Source organism: Tachypleus tridentatus, chromosome 10 (genome assembly GCF_004210375.1).
Source record: "Tachypleus tridentatus isolate NWPU-2018 chromosome 10, ASM421037v1, whole genome shotgun sequence".
Lineage (NCBI taxonomy): Eukaryota > Metazoa > Arthropoda > Merostomata > Xiphosura > Limulidae > Tachypleus > Tachypleus tridentatus.
This window is the reverse complement of record NC_134834.1, coordinates 99,893,035-99,915,839: the sequence shown is the minus strand read 5'-3', so window position 1 is coordinate 99,915,839 and position 22,805 is coordinate 99,893,035. Positions and strand designations below refer to the sequence as shown.

The 22,805-nt window shown below is 33.1% G+C and overlaps 1 protein-coding gene across 1 annotated transcript in view; it reads right to left on the bottom strand.

Moving 5' to 3' along the window:
• The window catches only part of LOC143228425 (laminin subunit alpha-like), a 189,771-nt gene that overhangs the window by 74,560 nt on the left and 92,406 nt on the right, over positions 1-22,805 (bottom strand). Inside the window, 8 exon segments of the mRNA XM_076459687.1 lie at positions 5,293-5,391; positions 10,600-10,779; positions 11,122-11,262; positions 14,595-14,739; positions 15,381-15,451; positions 18,050-18,201; positions 18,204-18,377; positions 18,705-18,834. Of these exon segments, the coding sequence (XP_076315802.1) occupies positions 5,293-5,391; positions 10,600-10,779; positions 11,122-11,262; positions 14,595-14,739; positions 15,381-15,451; positions 18,050-18,201; positions 18,204-18,377; positions 18,705-18,834 (1,092 nt within the window).

The following is a 22,805-nucleotide window of genomic DNA, read 5'->3' as shown; positions in this document are numbered from 1 at the left end:
AGTTTAATTAACAGACAAATACAAGCTACACGTGAAAATCTGTACAAGTTACATTTACATGTTTTATAATAATAAATCCAGTCACAGTGTTGTCTGTTCAAGTGATACTAATGATTACCATCTTCCTTTACATTGGTAATGTATGTTTACAATCACAAATCAATCAATAACAAATATCCTACACAACCAATACTGTGTGATCACTAAATTATATCATACAGTGTAGTTTAAACTTACACAAAATGTAAGTTATTATTAATGTAATAAGTTCGTAATGATAGGATAATATATCTAATCACTTTTAAATGGGTTGCCAATTAACGAAAATGCAATATGAAGTTTTGAAATAGCAATTAGTTGGCTAATAGATTTAATTCTGTATAATGTTTAATCTCTAACAGTGAGATATGATCAAGTAAAATATTTAAAGTAAAAGTACACTCAAATTTCAATTGCATTCAATCAATCAGCATAGAGCCCATTAATACAGCTATATTTCCACAATATTTCTGGCAGAGATCTGCTGATAATATCCTATGTGACTTTAAAGAAAATAAACTTACATGAATTTTGAACACATCAACATGCAAAATACAAAAAAAGTTCTCAATAGAAAAAGATGAAAATTATTATATAAAATGTGAACATAAAGAGAAAAGAAACATTTAGTTTGAGAATTCACCAAAAGGAGACTGATGTAAAATGATTTCCAACACCATAAAAAGATAAAGGAACATTAAAAGGATAAATAATAAGAGTACTCAGAATATGCACCAATGATAAACAAAATTCATTCATATGAGAATGTTTTAAAAGAAAAACTGAGTAGCATGTGAGCATAATTAATGACACAATAAATACAAAACCAACACTTAAAAAACAACAAGAGAACTGATAAGAAAATGAAGAAAGAACAAGAGAAGAAACATATATATGGATAAGTACCATTTGTAGGTGTTACTACTGAACAATTAATTAGATTAGGGTGCAAATAAAGCAAAAAACACAAATTAAATATAAAACTAAAACTAGAGGGACACTCAGTAGAGATCATGTCTCTGTCATGCAGTGGTGATTATATTCAGTTATAACAAAATATCAAAATCTGTCCATATATCAATCATTAAAAACAGATATTGGCCATTTTTTGCAGGACAATGATAAATAATACTCTATGTACATCTACCACTTTTCATCAAAATTTGATCATTTCTGGCTGTGTTTTAGAACAATGATAGTGTGAAAGTTAGTCACCATGTTAACAGAAAGGGACCTTTGCGACCTTGACAATCCAAAAATTATTATCTTGTAAATTGGATCATAGTTCATATGTATACTAACTTCCATCCAAATACATTCAGCCCTGAAAACATAACCACTGTCCACCTTCAATGGTGGATGAAATTATAATTACAATGTATAATGTTTAGACTGCAGAGTTTCAATATAGGTGAAACAGGTTGGAAAATAATGACCAGATAACAAAAACATGAAGAAAAGAGAAAAGTGTAAATAAACATGATTTAAAAATAATACACAATAAACTTCAAAAATGTTATATCAGTGAATATAGAGAATACCAAAAAATATTATATCAGTGAATATAGAGAAATACCACAAAATTGTTATATCAGTGAATATAGAGAAATACCAAAAAAATGTTATAACAGTGAATATAAAGAAATACCACAAAATTGTTATATCAGTGAATATAGAGAAATACCAAAAAAATGTTATAACAGTGAATATAAAGAAATACCAAAAAATATTATATCAGTGAATATAGAGAAATACCAAAAAAAATATTATATCAGTGAATATATAGAAATACCAAAAAAAATATGATATCAGTGAATATAGAGAAATACCAAAAAAATGTTATAACAGTGAATATAGAGAAATACCCATAAAAATGTTATAACAGTGAATATAGAGAAATACCCAAAAATAATGTTATAACAGTGAATATAGAGAAATACCCAAAAATAATGTTATAACAGTGAATATAGAGAAATACCCATAAAAAATGTTATATCAGTGAACATAGAGAAATACCAAAAATAATGTTATATTAGTGAATATAGAGAAATACCAAAAAAGTGTTATATCAGTGAATATCGAGAAATACCAAAAAAATGTTATATCAGTGAATATCGAGAAATACCAAGAAAATATTATATCAGTGAATATAGAGAAATACCAAGAAAATATTATATCAGTGAATATAGAGAAATACCAAAAAATATTATATCAGTAAATATTGAGAAATATAAAAAAAGGAAAACAATCCAGAAGCACTGGGAATAAAAAATAATTACAATCTAATATTTATAAGGCATAAAGAGTGTCATTATATTTGTATTAAGTTGATTATATTTAAAATCAGAGAGAGCTAGTATCACAAACCAAATTATGTGATTAATTTACTTTGAATGCCCTTGTGCATTAAACGTATTATGTGATCTTGTCTCACTGTTACAGAACAAACATTGTACAAAACATATCTATTATCTAACAAGCAGTTGTTTCTCAATTTCATATTGTTTGATAATACATGAAATTATAAAGTGTCAACAGGTGGCAGCACGTCAGGGAAGAAATACAAGAAACTTAATTTCCCACAACTGTCAAAACCAAGAAGATAATATAATAAACAGTTCTTAAACATACTGCCAAGTTCCTTAATGTTAATGAGCAAGCTGTTGAAACAGAAAGGAACCTACCTTAAACCATTCTAAAAACAAACAAATAGGTTCTATCTGGATTATTATAAAACTGTTAATACAAAGAAAGAATTGCACATTTAACACTTCTAGAAACAAACAAACAGATTCCATCTGGCTTATTATTAAACTGTTAATACAAAGAAATGATCACACATTCAACACCTCCAGAAACAATCAAACAGATTCCATCTGGCTTATTATTAAACTGTTAATACAAAGAAATGATCACACATTCAACACCTCCAGAAACAATCAAACAGATTCCATCTGGCTTATTATTAAACTGTTAATACAAAGAAATGATCACACATTCAACACCTCCAGAAACAATCAAACAGATTCCATCTGGCTTATTATTAAACTGTTAATACAAAGAAATGATCACACATTCAACACCTCCAGAAACAATCAAACAGATTCCATCTGGCTTATTATTAAACTGTTAATACAAAGAAATGATCACACATTCAACACCTCCAGAAACAATCAAACAGATTCCATCTGGCTTATTATTAAACTGTTAATACAAAGAAATGATCACACATTCAACACCTCCAGAAACAATCAAACAGATTCCATCTGGCTTATTATCAAACTGTTAATACAAAGAAATGATCACACATTCAACACCTCCAGAAACAATCAAACAGATTCCATCTGGCTTATTATTAAACTGTTAATACAAAGAAATGATCACACATTCAACACCTCCAGAAACAATCATACAGATTCCATCTGGCTTATTATTAAACTGTTAATACAAAGAAATGATCACACATTCAACACCTCCAGAAACAATCAAACAGATTCCATCTGGCTTATTATTAAACTGTTAATACAAAGAAATGATCACACATTCAACACCTCCAGAAACAATCAAACAGATTCCATCTGGCTTATTATTAAACTGTTAATACAAAGAAATGATCACACATTCAACACCTCCAGAAACAATCAAACAGATTCCATCTGGCTTATTATTAAACTGTTAATACAAAGAAATGATCACACATTCAACACCTCCAGAAACAATCAAACAGATTCCATCTGGCTTATTATTAAACTGTTAATACAAAGAAATGATCACACATTCAACACCTCCAGAAACAATCAAACAGATTCCATCTGGCTTATTATCAAACTGTTAATACAAAGAAATGATCACACATTCAACACCTCCAGAAACAATCATACAGATTCCATCTGGCTTATTATTAAACTGTTAATACAAAGAAATGATCACACATTCAACACCTCCAGAAACAATCAAACAGATTCCATCTGGCTTATTATTAAACTGTTAATACAAAGAAATGATCACACATTCAACACCTCCAGAAACAATCAAACAGATTCCATCTGGCTTATTATTAAACTGTTAATACAAAGAAATGATCACACATTCAACACCTCCAGAAACAATCAAACAGATTCCATCTGGCTTATTATTAAACTGTTAATACAAAGAAATGATCACACATTCAACACCTCCAGAAACAATCAAACAGATTCCATCTGGCTTATTATTAAACTGTTAATACAAAGAAATGATCACACATTCAACACCTCCAGAAACAATCAAACAGATTCCATCTGGCTTATTATTAAACTGTTAATACAAAGAAATGATCACACATTCAACACCTCCAGAAACAATCAAACAGATTCCATCTGGCTTATTATTAAACTGTTAATACAAAGAAATGATCACACATTCAACACCTCCAGAAACAATCATACAGATTCCATCTGGCTTATTATTAAACTGTTAATACAAAGAAATGATCACACATTCAACACCTCCAGAAACAATCAAACAGATTCCATCTGGCTTATTATTAAACTGTTAATACAAAGAAATGATCACACATTCAACACCTCCAGAAACAATCAAACAGATTCCATCTGGCTTATTATTAAACTGTTAATACAAAGAAATGATCACACATTCAACACCTCCAGAAACAATCAAACAGATTCCATCTGGCTTATTATTAAACTGTTGAACCAAGGAAATGATCACACATTCAACACTTCTAGAAAAAAAAACACAAAAAAACAAACAGCTTCCCTCAGGCTAACAATCATGCATTAACACTGAAGAGAATGTTGTATGTATTGCTAGACTTAGCCCTAACTATTGATAAAGCTGTTGGTACTCTTGTGTAGTGACTAGACAATACCGAAACTTATTAAAAGCAAAATGTAAACATATCTTTATATTTTAATGAATCCATTAGTGGGTCATTCACTCAAAGTGTTTTATTATATAGCCAGCTTGGTTAATTTAGAATTAAATATTGGAAAAATAATAACATTAAATAAGTAAATCCAACCAAAGTGTCCTATTATATATAAAACATGATTAATTTAGGGTTAAATCAAAAGTTCAGACTGAAATTAAACACAAAATGTAAACAGGCAAATAGAAGTCTCTGCTGTTAAAAACTTTACAGGTTTAAAACTAAACAGATGTATTGAAGTCTGTGTTGTTAACCTGTACTGGTTCTATGTATAAGAAAATATTGAAAATAATAATCACGTTTTACAATAGTCCAATACTTACTATCAAAACCACATCAGGTCCTACTAACCCACCAAATGTCTTTTGTTGATCAACAACAGTTGTGACAGTGTATGATAACTGTCCTCCATAAGCTGTGATCTGGAAACATATTAGAGAAGTGTTATGAATCTCAATATAAGTTCAAAACTATAAATAAACATAAATTGTAAAGAACTGGTATCATGGTTTTAAGTAATGAACAACAGAGACAATAAGGAATTTCAATTAACAATATCTCTGTAATTTAAAACTGGTACTGGTGCTTTCTAAACCTTAATTTTTCTATCATATATTATCAAAGTTTTAATGCAGTCCTTCCTTGTGATTTTGTTTACTTAACTTTATCAAAATGTATTAATTTTCACTAAAATATATATATATATATTATATATATACATAATTACGTTTCCACTCTGTGGTGACCAAAACACAATTCATATTATCAAATTCTACGAACAACAACTGCTATAGTAAGAACTAAAGTAACTTGATGAAGTTTAATTTTTAAACATTACTTATATAAATCATTTACAAATCAAAATTAGGGCAGGAATAAATGACACAATATTATGTAATTAATTTTATACCAAATATCTGTTTTTACTGTAATTAACTTAATTCTTCATTCACTAGCTAGTCTTATTAACATGTTGTCTCCAATAAATATTCATTCTCTTAACTATAACACAAAAAAAAACTACAAACACAATGCAACATTATTAACTATTGTTTTATCGGTAATCAATCCTGAAAATGCTCTGACACTATAATAAAATTCACTTAAACAAGATTAATATTCACATTTATACCTACTCTGAAATTACTACAAAGTAACCTATTGTTTACTGAACAATCACTCACCACCTACTCTACCAATACCACATAGTTAACTAATATTTACTGAACAATCACTCACCACCTACTCTACCAATACCACATAGTTAACTAATATTTACTGAACAATCACTCACCACCTGCTCTACCAATACCACATAGTTAACTAATGTTTACTGAACAATCACTCACCACCTGCTCTACCAATACCACATAGTTAACTAATGTTTACTGAACAATCACTCACCACCTACTCTACCAATACCACATAGTTAACTAATGTTTACTGAACAATCACTCACCACCCTCTCTACCAATACCACATAGTTAACTAATGTTTACTGAACAATCACTCACCAACTGCTCTACCAATACCACATAGTTAACTAATGTTTACTGAACAATCACTCACCACCTACTCTACCAATACCACATAGTTAACTAATATTTACTGAACAATCACTCACCACCTGCTCTACCAATACCACATAGTTAACTAATGTTTACTGAACAATCACTCACCACCTGCTCTACCAATACCACATAGTTAACTAATGTTTACTGAACAATCACTCACCACCTACTCTACCAATACCACATAGTTAACTAATGTTTACTGAACAATCACTCACCACCCTCTCTACCAATACCACATAGTTAACTAATGTTTACTGAACAATCACTCACCACCTACTCTACCAATACCACATAGTTAACTAATATTTACTGAGCAATCACTCACCACCCTCTCTACCAATACCACATAGTTAACTAATGTTTACTGAACAATCACTCACCACCTGCTCTACCAATACCACATAGTTAACTAATATTTACTGAACAATCATTCACCACCTACTCTACCAATACCACATAGTTAACTAATATTCACTGAACAATCACTCACCACCTACTCTACCAATACCACATAGTTAACTAATGTTTACTGAACAATCACTCTCACACCCTCTCTACCAATACCACATAGTTAACTAATATTCACTGAACAATCACTCTCACACCCTCTCTAGCAATACCACATAGTTAACTAATGTTTACTGAACAATCACTCACCACCTACTCTACCAATACCACATAGTTAACTAATGTTTACTGAACAATCACTCACCACCTGCTCTACCAATACCACATAGTTAACTAATGTTTACTGAACAATCACTCACCACCTACTCTACCAATACCACATAGTTAACTAATGTTTACTGAACAATCACTCACCACCTACTCTACCAATACCACATAGTTAACTAATGTTCACTGAACAATCACTCACCACCTACTCTACCAATACCACATAGTTAACTAATGTTTACTGAACAATCACTCACCACCTGCTCTACCAATACCACATAGTTAACTAATGTTTACTGAACAATCACTCACCACCTGCTCTACCAATACCACATAGTTAACTAATGTTTACTGAACAATCACTCACCACCTACTCTACCAATACCACATAGTTAACTAATATTTACTGAACAATCACTCACCACCTACTCTACCAACACCACATAGTTAACTAATATTCACTGAACAATCACTCACCACCTACTCTACCAATACCACATAGTTAACTAATGTTCACTGAACAATCACTCACCACCTGCTCTACCAATACCACATAGTTAACTAATGTTTACTGAACAATCACTCACCACCTACTCTACCAATACCACATAGTTAACTAATATTCACTGAACAATCACTCTCACACCCTCTCTAGCAATACCACATAGTTAACTAATGTTTACTGAACAATCACTCACCACCTACTCTACCAATACCACATAGTTAACTAATGTTTACTGAACAATCACTCACCACCTGCTCTACCAATACCACATAGTTAACTAATGTTTACTGAACAATCACTCACCACCTGCTCTACCAATACCACATAGTTAACTAATGTTTACTGAACAATCACTCACCACCTACTCTACCAATACCACATAGTTAACTAATGTTCACTGAACAATCACTCACCACCTACTCTACCAATACCACATAGTTAACTAATGTTTACTGAACAATCACTCACCACCTGCTCTACCAATACCACATAGTTAACTAATGTTTACTGAACAATCACTCACCACCTGCTCTACCAATACCACATAGTTAACTAATGTTTACTGAACAATCACTCACCACCTACTCTACCAATACCACATAGTTAACTAATATTTACTGAACAATCACTCACCACCTACTCTACCAACACCACATAGTTAACTAATATTCACTGAACAATCACTCACCACCTACTCTACCAATACCACATAGTTAACTAATGTTCACTGAACAATCACTCACCACCTGCTCTACCAATACCACATAGTTAACTAATGTTTACTGAACAATCACTCACCACCTACTCTACCAATACCACATAGTTAACTAATATTCACTGAACAATCACTCACCACCCTCTCTAGCAATACCACATAGTTAACTAATGTTCACTGAACAATCACTCACCACCTGCTCTACCAATACCACATAGTTAACTAATGTTTACTGAACAATCACTCACCACCTACTCTACCAATACCACATAGTTAACTAATATTCACTGAACAATCACTCACCACCCTCTCTAGCAATACCACATAGTTAACTAATGTTTACTGAACAATCACTCACCACCTTCTCTACCAATACCACATAGTTAACTAATGTTTACTGAACAATCACTCACCACCTACTCTACCAATACCACATAGTTAACTAATATTTACTGAACAATCACTCACCACCTACTCTACCAATACCACATAGTTAACTAATATTCACTGAACAATCACTCACCACCTTCTCTACCAATACCACATAGTTAACTAATGTTTACTGAACAATCACTCACCACCTACTCTACCAATACCACATAGTTAACTAATATTTACTGAACAATCACTCTCACACCCTCTCTACCAACACCGTACAGTTAATTAATATTTAATAAACATTCACTCTCACATCTACTCTACCTGTACCACACAGCTGACATGCATTCACTTAGCAATGACTTCCAAAGTTCTTCAAATTATATCAAAAAACTATAAAAACAGTTTTTTGATAAACTAAAAACTACACAAGTGGCCATCTCTCTAAACTAAAAACTACACAAGTGGCCATCTCTCTAAACTAAAAACTACACAAGTGGCCATCTCTCTAAACTAAAAACTACACAATTGGCCATCTCTCTAAACTAAAAACTACACAATTGGCCATCTCTCTAAACTAAAAACTACACAATTGGCCATCTCTCTAAACTAAAAACTATACAATTAACCATCTCTCTAAACTAAAAACTATACAATTAACCATCTCTCTAAACTAAAAACTACACAATTGGCCATCTCTCTAAACTAAAAACTACACAATTGGCCATCTCTCTAAACTAAAAACTACACAATTGGCCATCTCTCTAAACTAAAACTACACAAGTGGCTATCTCTAAACTAAAACTACACAAGTGGCCATCTCTCTAAACTAAAACTACACAAGTGGCCATCTCTCTAAACTAAAAACTACACAATTGGCCATCTCTCTAAACTAAAAACTACACAAGTGGCCATCTCTCTAAACTAAAAAACTACACAATTACATCTCTCTAAACTAAAACTACACAAGTGGCCATCTCTCTAAACTAAAAACTACACAAGTGGCCATCTCTCTAAACTAAAACTACACACAATTGCACATCTCTCTAAACTAAAACTACACAATTGGCCATCTCTCTAAACTAAAAACTACACATTGGCCATCTCTCTAAACTAAAACTACACAGGTGGCCATCTCTCTAAACTAAAACTACACAGGTGGCCATCTCTCTAAACTAAAACTACACAGGTGGCCATCTCTCTAAACTAAAACTACACAGGTGGCCATCTCTCTAAACTAAAAACTACACAAGTGGCCATCTCTAAACTAAAACTACACAGGTGGCCATCTCTCTAAACTAAAACTACACAAGTGGCCATCTCTCTAAACTAAAACTACACAAGTGGCCATCTCTCTAAACTAAAAACTACACAAGTGGCCATCTCTCTAAACTAAAAACTACACAATTGGCCATCTCTCTAAACTAAAAACTACACAAGTGGCCATCTCTCTAAACTAAAAACTACACAAGTGGCCATCTCTCTAAACTAAAAACTACACAAGTGGCCATCTCTCTAAACTAAAAACTACACAAGTGGCCATCTCTCTAAACTAAAAACTACACAAGTGGCCATCTCTCTAAACTAAAAACTACACAAGTGGCCATCTCTCTACAGGAGGAAACTGAAGCCCACATGTTATCATTATATTTCCATAATCTGTCCAGTGATCCACCAAAAGAGTAATGAGTACTTAACCAACATTAGCACACACACGTATTCTAACAAGAGATCATTTAATCAGCATCCAACAAAAAGCTAATGTCTGAGAAAACTAACTTACCATATTCCCAAGATAAATAGATGGAGCTTTAAAGTAAAACAAAGTACCAGTGGGAAGCTCTTCAGGTATGTATGCTCTCACTGTTGAACCAGATTCTTCAATCTCAGTGTGAAGATTAACCTTTCCAACTTGGCTGTCAATCACTAGGCCTACACCCTTCCAACCATTCATGTTCGCAACCTTTGAAACAACATAACTCTCAATATAACACAATTCTCCTTTCCTGTGATAACTACTGACAGAATATAATGTACTAAGTTGCTACAATCCTAGAGTACAAAGTAATGTATAACATAACCCTAAAATACAAAGCAATGTTGAACATATACTAAAGTTTCACAGTCCTTCACCACAACTTACAATGTAATCTACACAATACATCCTAACAACTTCAGACATGGAACTAACCATGACCTAACCTTATGATGTATTCTACACAACATATTCTTATAACACTGCACACATGAGTAGTTTTGGCCTCACCACATGCTGTAAAATTTACAAACTTGCATGTTAACTCACCTCAGATTTAAACATATATGCACTACTACAACGGTCTGTAGCTCCAAAACAGAAACATTTTGTGCAACCCAGTGGATTATTCTCTTCAAGATGAAAAGTTCCTGGTTTACACTGTTCACAGAAATGGCCATACACATTCTCCTGTAAACAATATTAAATAAAAAATAAATTCCCTTGGAAGAGAAACATACAGCAACAATGCCTTTTGAACAATTTTATAGTTAGTTTAGTTCAAGACAGGAGCTGATGTCTGATGAGCTGTCTTTCTAATTCTCAGGATTTATTTTCATTTGCATACCAATTCATTACTTCAGAGTTCACTGTCACACATTATTTTACTGTTTTCTAAAGCTTGCTCAATGAAGGATTCTTCTCAAAACTAATATTCTGTGTTACCTAACACTAATATTCAACACTTATTACTGAACTTTAATATACAATATTATTATATCACCCTAAACTAATATTCAATACATTACTGAACTAATATTCAACAACATAATTTATCTTACTTTAAATCAACAAAATAAAAGTATTATCTCACAGTGCAGTAACATCCAATAGTATTGTCTCATACTGCAGTAACATCCAATAGTATTATCTCACAGTGCAGTAACATACAAAAGTATTATCTCACAGTGCAGTAACATCCAATAGTATTATATCACAGTGCAGTAACATCCAATAGTATTATCTCACACTGCAGTAACATCCAATAGTATTATCTCACACTGCAGTAACGTCCAACAGTATTGTCTAACACTGCAGTAACATTCAATAGTATTATCTAACACTGCAGTAATATCCAACAGTATTGTCTTATACTGCAGTAACATTCAATAGTATTATCTAACACTGCAGTAACATCCAACAGTATTGTCTCACACTGTAGTAATGTTCAACAGTATTATCTAACACTGCAGTAACATTCAATAGTATTATCTCACACTGCAGTAATATCCAACAGTACTGTCTTATACTGCAGTAAGATCCAATAGTATTATCTCACAGTGCAGTAACATCAATAGTATTGTCTCAAACTGCAGTAACGTCCAACAGTATTGTCTCACACTGCAGTAATGTTCAACAGTATTATCTAAAACTACAGTAACGTCCAACAGTATTGTCTCACACTGTAGTAATGTTCAACAGTATTATCTCACACTGCAGTAACATTCAATAGTATTATCTCACACTGCAGTAATATCCAACAGTACTGTCTTATACTGCAGTAAGATCCAATAGTATTATCTCACAGTGCAGTAACATCCAATAGTATTGTCTCACACTGCAGTAATGTCCAATAGTATTATCTCACACTGCAGTAACGTCCAACAGTATTGTCTAACACTGCAGTAACATTCAATAGTATTATCTAACACTGCAGTAATATCCAACAGTATTGTCTTATACTGCAGTAACATTCAATAGTATTATCTAACACTGCAGTAACGTCCAACAGTATTGTCTCACACTGTAGTAATGTTCAACAGTATTATCTAACACTGCAGTAACATTCAATAGTATTATCTCACACTGCAGTAATATCCAACAGTACTGTCTTATACTGCAGTAAGATCCAATAGTATTATCTCACAGTGCAGTAACATCAATAGTATTGTCTCAAACTGCAGTAACGTCCAACAGTATTGTCTCACACTGCAGTAATGTTCAACAGTATTATCTAAAACTACAGTAACGTCCAACAGTATTGTCTCACACTGTAGTAATGTTCAACAGTATTATCTAACACTGCAGTAACATTCAATAGTATTATCTCACACTGCAGTAATATCCAACAGTACTGTCTTATACTGCAGTAAGATCCAATAGTATTATCTCACAGTGCAGTAACATCCAATAGTATTGTCTCACACTGCAGTAATGTCCAACAGTATTGTCTCACACTGTAGTAATGTTCAACAGTATTATCTAACACTGCAGTAACATTCAATAGTATTATCTCACACTGCAGTAATATCCAACAGTACTGTCTTATACTGCAGTAAGATCCAATAGTATTATCTCACAGTGCAGTAACATCCAATAGTATTGTCTCACACTGCAGTAATGTCCAACAGTATTGTCTCACACTGCAGTAACGTCCAACATTATTGTCTAACACTGCAGTAACATCCAATAGTATTATATCACTCTAACATCTATCAGTATCATGCTAGCTTACGTCACATTCAGCAATAATAACAAGCTTAACAATAACATTCAACAACACTCCTTCCCATCTATCTTACCTTACAATACCATTTAATAACACTCCTTCCCATCTATCTTACCTTACAATACCATTTAATAACACTCCTTCCCATCTATCTTACCTTACAATAACATTTAATAACACTCCTTCCCATCTATCTTACCTTACAATAACATTTAATAACACTCTTTCCATCTATCTTGCCTTACAATAACGTTTTAATAACACTCTTCCCGTCTATCTTGCCTTTACTATTACTAATCAACAACACTCCTTCCCTATCTATCTTTACAGTTACTATCAACAACACTCCTTCCTATCTATCTTACCTTACGGTTACAGTCAATAACGCTCATTTCCATCTATCTTGCCTTACAGTAACATTTAATAACACTCTTCCCATCTATCTTACTTTATACTACCGATCAACAATACTCTTTTCCCGTCTATCTTGCTTTATACAGTTACCGATCAACAACACTCCTTCCTATCTATCTTGCCTTATAGTTATAATCAACAACATCTCTCTTTCCCATCTATCTTGCTCTTACAGTAACGTTTATTAACACTCATTCCTATCTATCTTACTTACAGTAATAATATTTAATAACACTCTTCCCGTCTATCTTATTTTACAATACCGTTTAATAACACTCCTTCCCATCTATCTTACCTTACAGTAACGTTTAATAACGCTCTTCCCATCTATCTTGCCTTTACATGTACCGTTTAATAACATCTCCTTCCCATCTATCTTACCTTTACAGTAACGTTTAATAACACTCATTCCCATCTATCTTGCCTTACAATACCATTTAATAACACTCTCTTCCCATCTATCTTACCTTACAATAACATTTAATAACACTCCTTCCCATCTATCTTACCTTACAATACCATTTAATAACACTCCTTCCCATCTATCTTACCTTACAATACCATTTAATAACACTCCTTCCCATCTATCTTACCTTACAATTACAATCAACAAATTCCTTCCCATCTATCTTACCTTACAATGACAATCCACAGCACTCCATCCTATCTTTCTTACATTATAATAATAATCAACAGTACTTCTCCATCTTCCTTACCTTACAATTACAATCAACAACATTCCTTCCCATCTATCTTACCTTACAATGACAATCAACAGCACTCCATCCTATCTTTCTTACATTATAATAATAATCAACAGTACTTCTCCATCTTCCTTATCTTACAATAACAATCAACAGCACTGCTTCATCTTCCTTACCTTACAGAAACATTCTGCAGTTCGTTGATCACAGATGTTTTCAGTTGTTCCCCGAAGATCACAGTTACAAAGTCTACAGTTGGGAAATCCCCAATAGCCTGGTTTGCAACGATCACATTTACGCCCAACAACATTCGATTTACACCTAGAAATCAATAATAAGACATTTTAAATAGTCAAATTCAATTTCAATTTTCTATTCAAAAGAAATATTATTGAACAGTATTATTTCATTACAAGTTACAACTTTTACAGTAAAAAATAAATATTTTAAAAACAGGTTTAATGTTTCAATCACTGGTTCAATTGTTCTCAAGCACAAATTTTAATGGTACAGAAGGTTTCACTATTTAAATTAGATTGTTGAATGCTAATTTTACATACTAAAGTTTTTCTTACTACAGTTACAGATCTTAGTAAATATAACCTATATATTTATTTACAGATGCTTGTCAGAAGGTACAGTTTACGTAATTAGTTATAGATATTAGTCTAGATATATAACTTACATAGTTACTTACAGATCCTAGTCAGGAGGTAAAGCTCACATATTTACTTACAGATATTAATCTAGAGGTATAACTTACACAATTACACTTACTTACAGATCCTAGTCAGGAGGTACAGCTTATATACTTACTTACAGATATCAGTCTAGAGATATAACTTACACAATTACCTACAGCTCCTAGTCTGAAGGTATAATTTACAGACTTAGTTACAGATCCTAGTGAGAAGGTATAAATCAGAGATTCTAGTGAAAACATCGTTATACAAGTTACTTACGGACACATCCCAGTCAAAAGGTCACACTGCAAGTTACCACGATAAACACCAAGAGGATTGCAATTACATTCCTGTAAGAAAACAGTATTTTAACTACACAGTTTGATGTTCATAAAGTGTTAAATGTTCATCTGGATTTAAGCTGGAAAATATTTATCAACATTCAGCACATTAAGTACTATCCTGACAATGTACTTGTGGTTATATAAGATGTTTATGCTGATACTTACTTTATCAATTGAAATGAGTTATTCAATTCTTTCAAACTTTGTGGAAACATAATAGTTTTATAAATAACATTTATTTTATATAAGTTGAAACCTATTGCTCACATGAATAATTATCATATGTTTTACTTTTACAGTTAACATAAAAATTATTTTAGTGTTGCAATATATATCAGTTATCTCAGTATTTACAGATGAAACATTATCAGTGTGATTACAGCATTGAATGTACCAGTTATCTCACATTTATGCATCAATTATCTTCACAGATGAAAGAAAGATTATTGGTTTAATCTTTGCTATTAATTGTTTATGTAAGCATTTTTAATATACATTTACCTATAGGCTGCAGTCTAGTTTTCCTAAAATTTATATAACTCTGTGAAAGTAATTAAGTATGGCATATAAAACAAAAAGTACAATTCTACTGAAGTCAATTTATAAAATTTTTATCTATACCAGTTACTGCATGAACAGTTACAATTCCTTCAATATAAAAATGAAGTGTTGATTGGTTAATGTTAGCTAATGTATATTTAACATGTTCATACTTAAGTTTAGTTGCAGTTTACTTCAATCAGTATCCTAGATAACAAGCAAACTTTTAAAATTAACCTATTATATTCTCATCTGATATTTATGAAATGGAAAAACTTCAGAAAGAAAAAGTTAAAGTCAAAATTCATGAAACTTCTTGTTTCAGACTTATAATGTGGGTGTTTACACTTCATTACATGGACATTCACTACATTCAAATTTTAACTTCTTGTTTCAGACTTATAATGTGGGTATTTACACTTCATTACATGGACATTCACTACATTCAAATTTTAACTTCTTGTTTCAGACTTATAATGTGGGTATTTACACTTGATTACATGGACATTCACTACATTCAAATTTTAACTTCTTGTTTCAGGCTTATAATGTGGGTGTTTACACTTCATTACATGGACATTCACTACATTCAAATTTTAACTTCTTGTTTCAGGCTTATAATGTGGGTATTTACACTTCATTACATGGACATTCACTACATTCAAATTTTAACTTCTTGTTTCAGGCTTATAATGTGGGTATTTACACTTCATTACATGGACATTCACTACATTCAAATTTTAACTTCTTGTTTCAGGCTTATAATGTGGGTGTTTACACTTCATTACATGGACATTCACTACATTCAAATTTTAACTTCTTGTTTCAGACTTATAATGTGGGTATTTACACTTGATTACATGGACATTCACTACATTCAAATTTTAACTTCTTGTTTCAGGCTTATAATGTGGGTGTTTACACTTCATTACATGGACATTCACTACATTCAAATTTTAACTTCTTGTTTCAGGCTTATAATGTGGGTATTTACACTTCATTACATGGACATTCACTACATTCAAATTTTAACTTCTTGTTTCAGGCTTATAATGTGGGTATTTACACTTCATTACATGGACATTCACTACATTCAAATTTTAACTTCTTGTTTCAGGCTTATAATGTGGGTGTTTACACTTCATTACATGGACATTCACTACATTCAAATTTTAACTTCTTGTTTCAGGCTTATAATGTGGGTATTTACACTTCATTACATGGACATTCACTACATTCAAATTTTAACTTCTTGTTTCAGGCTTATAATGTGGGTATTTACACTTCATTACATGGACATTCACTACATTCAAATTTTAACTTCTTGTTTCAGATTTATAATGTGGGTATGTACACTTCATTACATGGACATTCACTACATTCAAATTTTAACTTCTTGTTTCAGGCTTATAATGTGGGTATTTACACTTCATTACATAAACATTCACTACATTCAAATTTTAACTTCTTGTTTCAGACTTATAATGTGGGTGTTTACACTTCATTACATGGATATTCACTACATTCAAATTTTAACTTCTTGTTTCAGGCTTATAATGTGGGTATTTACACTTCATTACATGGACATTCACTACATTCAAATTTTAACTTCTTGTTTCAGACTTATAATGTGGGTGTTTACACTTCATTACATGGACATTCACTACATTCAAATTTTAACTTCTTGTTTCAGACTTATAATGTGGGTATTTACACTTCATTACATGGACATTCACTACATTCAAATTTTAACTTCTTGTTTCAGACTTATAATGTGGGTATTTACACTTCATTACATGGACATTCACTACATTCAAATTTTAAAAGGTTTTACTGCAAGTTTTTGGCCCTTTCACAAGAGCCTTTAGTGAAAAGTAGGTTAACCAAAATCATGCAATAGAAAGAGAGAGAGTATATTAAGACTGAAGTTTAATGTAATTTGTGTAATAATTAATAAAACTTGATAAACCAATTACCTGACTACAGTAATCAGGGATATTATTAAAGATAACACAACATTAAATAAATTCCAGTTGACAAATAATAGTCCTTTATCTACTTTACCTCACATCCAATTATTGCATCAAACCCATAAGTGTAGGATTCACAACTGTCACACCTTTCTCCTGTTACTCTGGGAGGACATATACATTGGCCTGTTACTGGATGACAAACTGCTGTTGATGGACAATCACAAGGCTGGCAATCAGGAAATCAAAGTAGCCAGTACGACACTGAGCACATGTTCGTCCAATCACGTTTGGCTTACATTTACACTGGCCACCAAACTCTTCACATTCAAAACTTAGTGATCCGTCAATGTCACACTGGCAAGGTAATGCTCCGTTGTTGTATTCTGCTGTCAGTGAGTAAACTGCATCTCGACAAAATCCTGCAAATGTGGTAAACATACAATAAAATGGCTTTACAATCATAAAAGAAAAGTAATGGGAAAATATGTTTTAGAGTTCAACCTGGTGCTACTTACAGGTGACTATAGCGATTGTATTTGCATTTTCAAGTTCCTTCTAGTGCATCTAAGTGCAAACATTTCTGTTTCTGAAGATAATAGTTGTTTTATACCAAAATAGTTGTCTCACTAACGCTGATACTGAAGTTGTGTGATTAATCTTCTAAAAGACAGCTGTGACTTTATGTAGGTTACAAACTTAAAAAATATATGTCACTCTTCACAAATTATAGCAACTTAATGTCCTACCTTGGACATCAGGAGAAATAAAAAAGTGGTCTTTATTACACTCTGTTACAAATCTTCCTGCTTGTTCCTGTTTGATAGGATGCAGGAGATTCTCATCAAACTGGTCTGCTGGGATTGCCAGAACATAATCCTATCAAGACAGAAATCCAAGAGATTACCGTATGTTAATATACCTGATATGAAATATAGAAATTCATTCAAAGAAAACAATTCACACATTCCCATGTATTTAGAAAAAAAGTCACACATCTTAATATATTTTCAATGATAAAAGACAAACTATAAAAATTAAAAATTCTAAAAATCAAATCAATCTGCCATGCACAAATTTGCTTTTGAAGTTCAAAATGTTATAATTTTTCTGTACTAAAATCATACTTCATACAGGTACTTCCCTCCTCTCACAAGATTAGCAGCTATTCTTGTTAACTGCTGCCACCTATATGCAAACATTTTCTTTATACATGCCACATGCTTTCTGCTCCTTCACTACTGGAATTAGGTGATTCCAGCTTGTACCTCATGTAGATCATCATGCATCACCTCTTCACCAACAGGAGCACAGTACACTCATGTGATGCACCTGACTCCCTCTGTGCAACTCTACCACACTATCAGTTCAAACTTTAGCATTAAATGAAGCAGAGGAAAGGTGGGAAGTGTGAGTCGAGGAAAGTACCTATTAGAAATGTATATTCAATTTAGGAAAATTATAACTTTCGAAAAAGTATAACTCGAATCCTGCAATGATCAAGAGACCGGTGCGAGGGACGAACAGTTATACCCCTTAAAAGCATCCAAAGGATCCCTCTGTAAATGAAAGAATCAGATCAAAAATTCTGAAGAGGGAAACTGCACCACTTCTGAACCAGGTATACTCTTTGTCCCTGTGTAGAATGTTTAAGACATCAGAGCAACAAAATAAAAGGAGCACATCAGAGTGGGACAGAAAGTAAGAAAGTGATTCTAACTCTAACCAGAGAAAGGTATTGTAACTCAATCCCACAGTGAGAAAAGTGGATAACAAGGAAGCATCCCTGGGTGTAGAGTGGGTAGAGTGTGGCAGACAATACTTGGTAAATCAACTACATCCAAAACCTCCTTGTGAGGTACTGATATTCACATGAGGGTAGAGTGAAGGCCATACAATCTTCACCTCAAAGCCAACAGCTGGAAAGTCAAGAACCACTCCAATTACAGGATTTGCTCTGAGCTATTAATTTGAAAACTTGACATCCAGTATCAAAAGGATGTCTATCATATGCAAGCTACTTACCATACTGTGAAACAGGCTGGGACCATTCAAATGGCAATGACATTCCATTGGAAGAGAGAAATGTACTACACCTGTGACCCACAACACAAAGAGAAAATTGAGGAAGGAAAACAGACAACTCAAAACCTGTGTCAGGACTTATGTAGATTAATTCATTCTAAATCCAAAACCTGCTCACAAGGTTCCACCATCCATACAACAATAGGATGACGGCTCCCAATCAAAGGGGTGAACTTTATACAGGCATCTCACTCTACTGTACTCATTATCCAAATTAGAATTTATTATATTATGTTTGAGTGGAATCCATTCAGAAAAGTAGTAAAGACCACCATACTGCTCTTAATGAAAAGTAGTAAAGACCACCATACTGCTCTAGAAGAAAAGTAGTAAAGATCACCATACCGCTCTAGAAGAAAAGTAGTAAAGATCACCATACCGCTCTAGAAGAAAAGTAGTAAAGACCACCATACTGCTCTTGAAGAAAAGTAGTAAAGATCACCATACCGCTCTAGAAGAAAAGTAGTAAAGATCACCATACCGCTCTAGAAGAAAAGTAGTAAAGACCACCATACTGCTCTTGAAGAAAAGTAGTAAAGATCACCATACCGCTCTAGAAGAAAAGTAGTAAAGATCACCATACCGCTCTAGAAGAAAAGTAGTAAAGACCACCATACTGCTCTAGAAGAAAAGTAGTAAATACCACCATACTGCTCTAGAGGAAAAGTAGTAAAGACCACCATACTACTCTAGAAGAAAAGTAGTAAAGACCACCATACTGCTCTAGAAAAAAAGTAGTAAATACCATCATACTGCTCTAGAAGAAAAGTAGTAAAGACCACCATACTGCTCTAGAAGAAAAGTAGTAAAGACCACCATACTGCTCTAGAAGAAAAGTAGTAAAGATCACCATACTGCTCTTCAAGAAAAGTAGTAAAGACCACCATACTGCTCTAGAAGAAAAGTAGTAAAGACCACCATACTGCTCTAGAAGAAAAGTAGTAAAGATCACCATACTGCTCTACAAGAAAAGTAGTAAAGATCACCATACTGCTCTAGAGAAAAGTAGTAAAGACCACCATACTGCTCTAGAGGAAAAGTAGTAAAGACCACCATACTGCTCTAGAGGAAAAGTAGTAAAGACCACAATACTACTTTAGAAGAAAAGTAGTAAAGACCACCATACTGCTCTAGAAGAAAAGTAGTAAAGACCACCATACTGCTCTAGAAGAAAAGTAGTAAAGATCACCATACTGCTCTAGAAGAAAAGTAGTAAAGACCACCATACTGCTCTAGAAGAAAAGTAATAAAGACCACCATGCTGCTCTAGAAGAAAAGTAGTAAAGATCACCATGCTGCTCTAGAAGAAAAGTAGTAAAGATCACCATACTGCTCTAGAAGAAAAGTAGTAAAGATCACCATACTGCTCTGGAGAAAAGTAGTAAAGACCACCATACTGCTCTGGAGGGAAAGTAGTAAAGACCACCATACTGCTCTGGGAGGGAAAAGTAGTAAAGACCACAATACTGCTTTAGAAGAAAAGTAGTAAAGACCACCATACTGCTCTAGAAGAAAAGTAGTAAAGACCACCATACTGCTCTAGAAGAAAAGTAGTAAAGATCACCATACTGCTCTAGAAGAAAAGTAGTAAAGACCACCATACTGCTCTAGAAGAAAAGTAATAAAGACCACCATACTGCTCTAGAAGAAAAGTAGTAAAGACCACCATACTGCTCTTGAAGAAAAGTAGTAAATACCACCATACTGCTCTAGAAGAAAAGTAGTAAAGACCACCATACTGCTCTAGAAGAAAAGTAGTAAAGACCACCATACTGCTCTTGAAGAAAAGTAGTAAAGACCACCATACTGCTCTTGAAGAAAAGTAGTAAATACCACCATACTGCTCTAGAAGAAAAGTAGTAAAGACCACCATACTGCTCTAGAAGAAAAGTAGTAAAGACCACCATACTGCTCTTGAAGAAAAGTAGTAAAGACCACCATACTGCTCTTGAAGAAAAGTAGTAAAGACCACCATACTGCTCTAGAAGAAAAGTAGTAAAGATCACCATACTGCTCTAGAAGAAAAGTAGTAAAGACCACCATATTGCTCTAGAAGAAAAGGAGTAAAGACCACCATACTGCTCTAGAAGAAAAGTAGTAAAGACCACCATACTGCTCTAGAAGAAAAGTAGTAAAGATCACCATACTGCTCTTGACAAATAGCGGGTGAGAATGCATTAGAAAGTCCAAAGGAATATTGAAATAAGATGATTATGAAATCCTGATTTACTTATTTATTCAATACAAGGAATAACAGAATGGACAGCTATCCCCTTTACCCATGAAATCCATGGCTAGTAGTCCAGAACAGGCAAATTTATGAAGCAAACATCATGAATTTATTCACCTTCAAGTTATCTTGTAAAACACTCCATCTCAACAACGAGCATTGTGAAATGAGGAGAGATAGAGCTCGAGTCAACTCGATAGTGTGGCTGATAGTGTGGATTTAGAGTTAAAGAATATCTGGTCAGGCACCACTCATTATGGAGTGGGATCTAGAAGATAAAAAAGTAGGTAAAGGCCCCAGTATAAGCAACTTGATGTTGAGGCCTGTAATTTGGTATCCACATGGGGAGAACCTCACTGATGGTAGAGATCCATAAAAACAATGGGATTTAATGCTCACTCTGTGGATATATGAGGTTGGGGCATGAAAGATGATCCAAAACCAGATTGAAAGTACCACACACATTACATGCAATAAAGAAAGTGTGATGTGTGAGGGAGTAGAATAAGAGATCCAAAGTCCAAAACCACAGAAC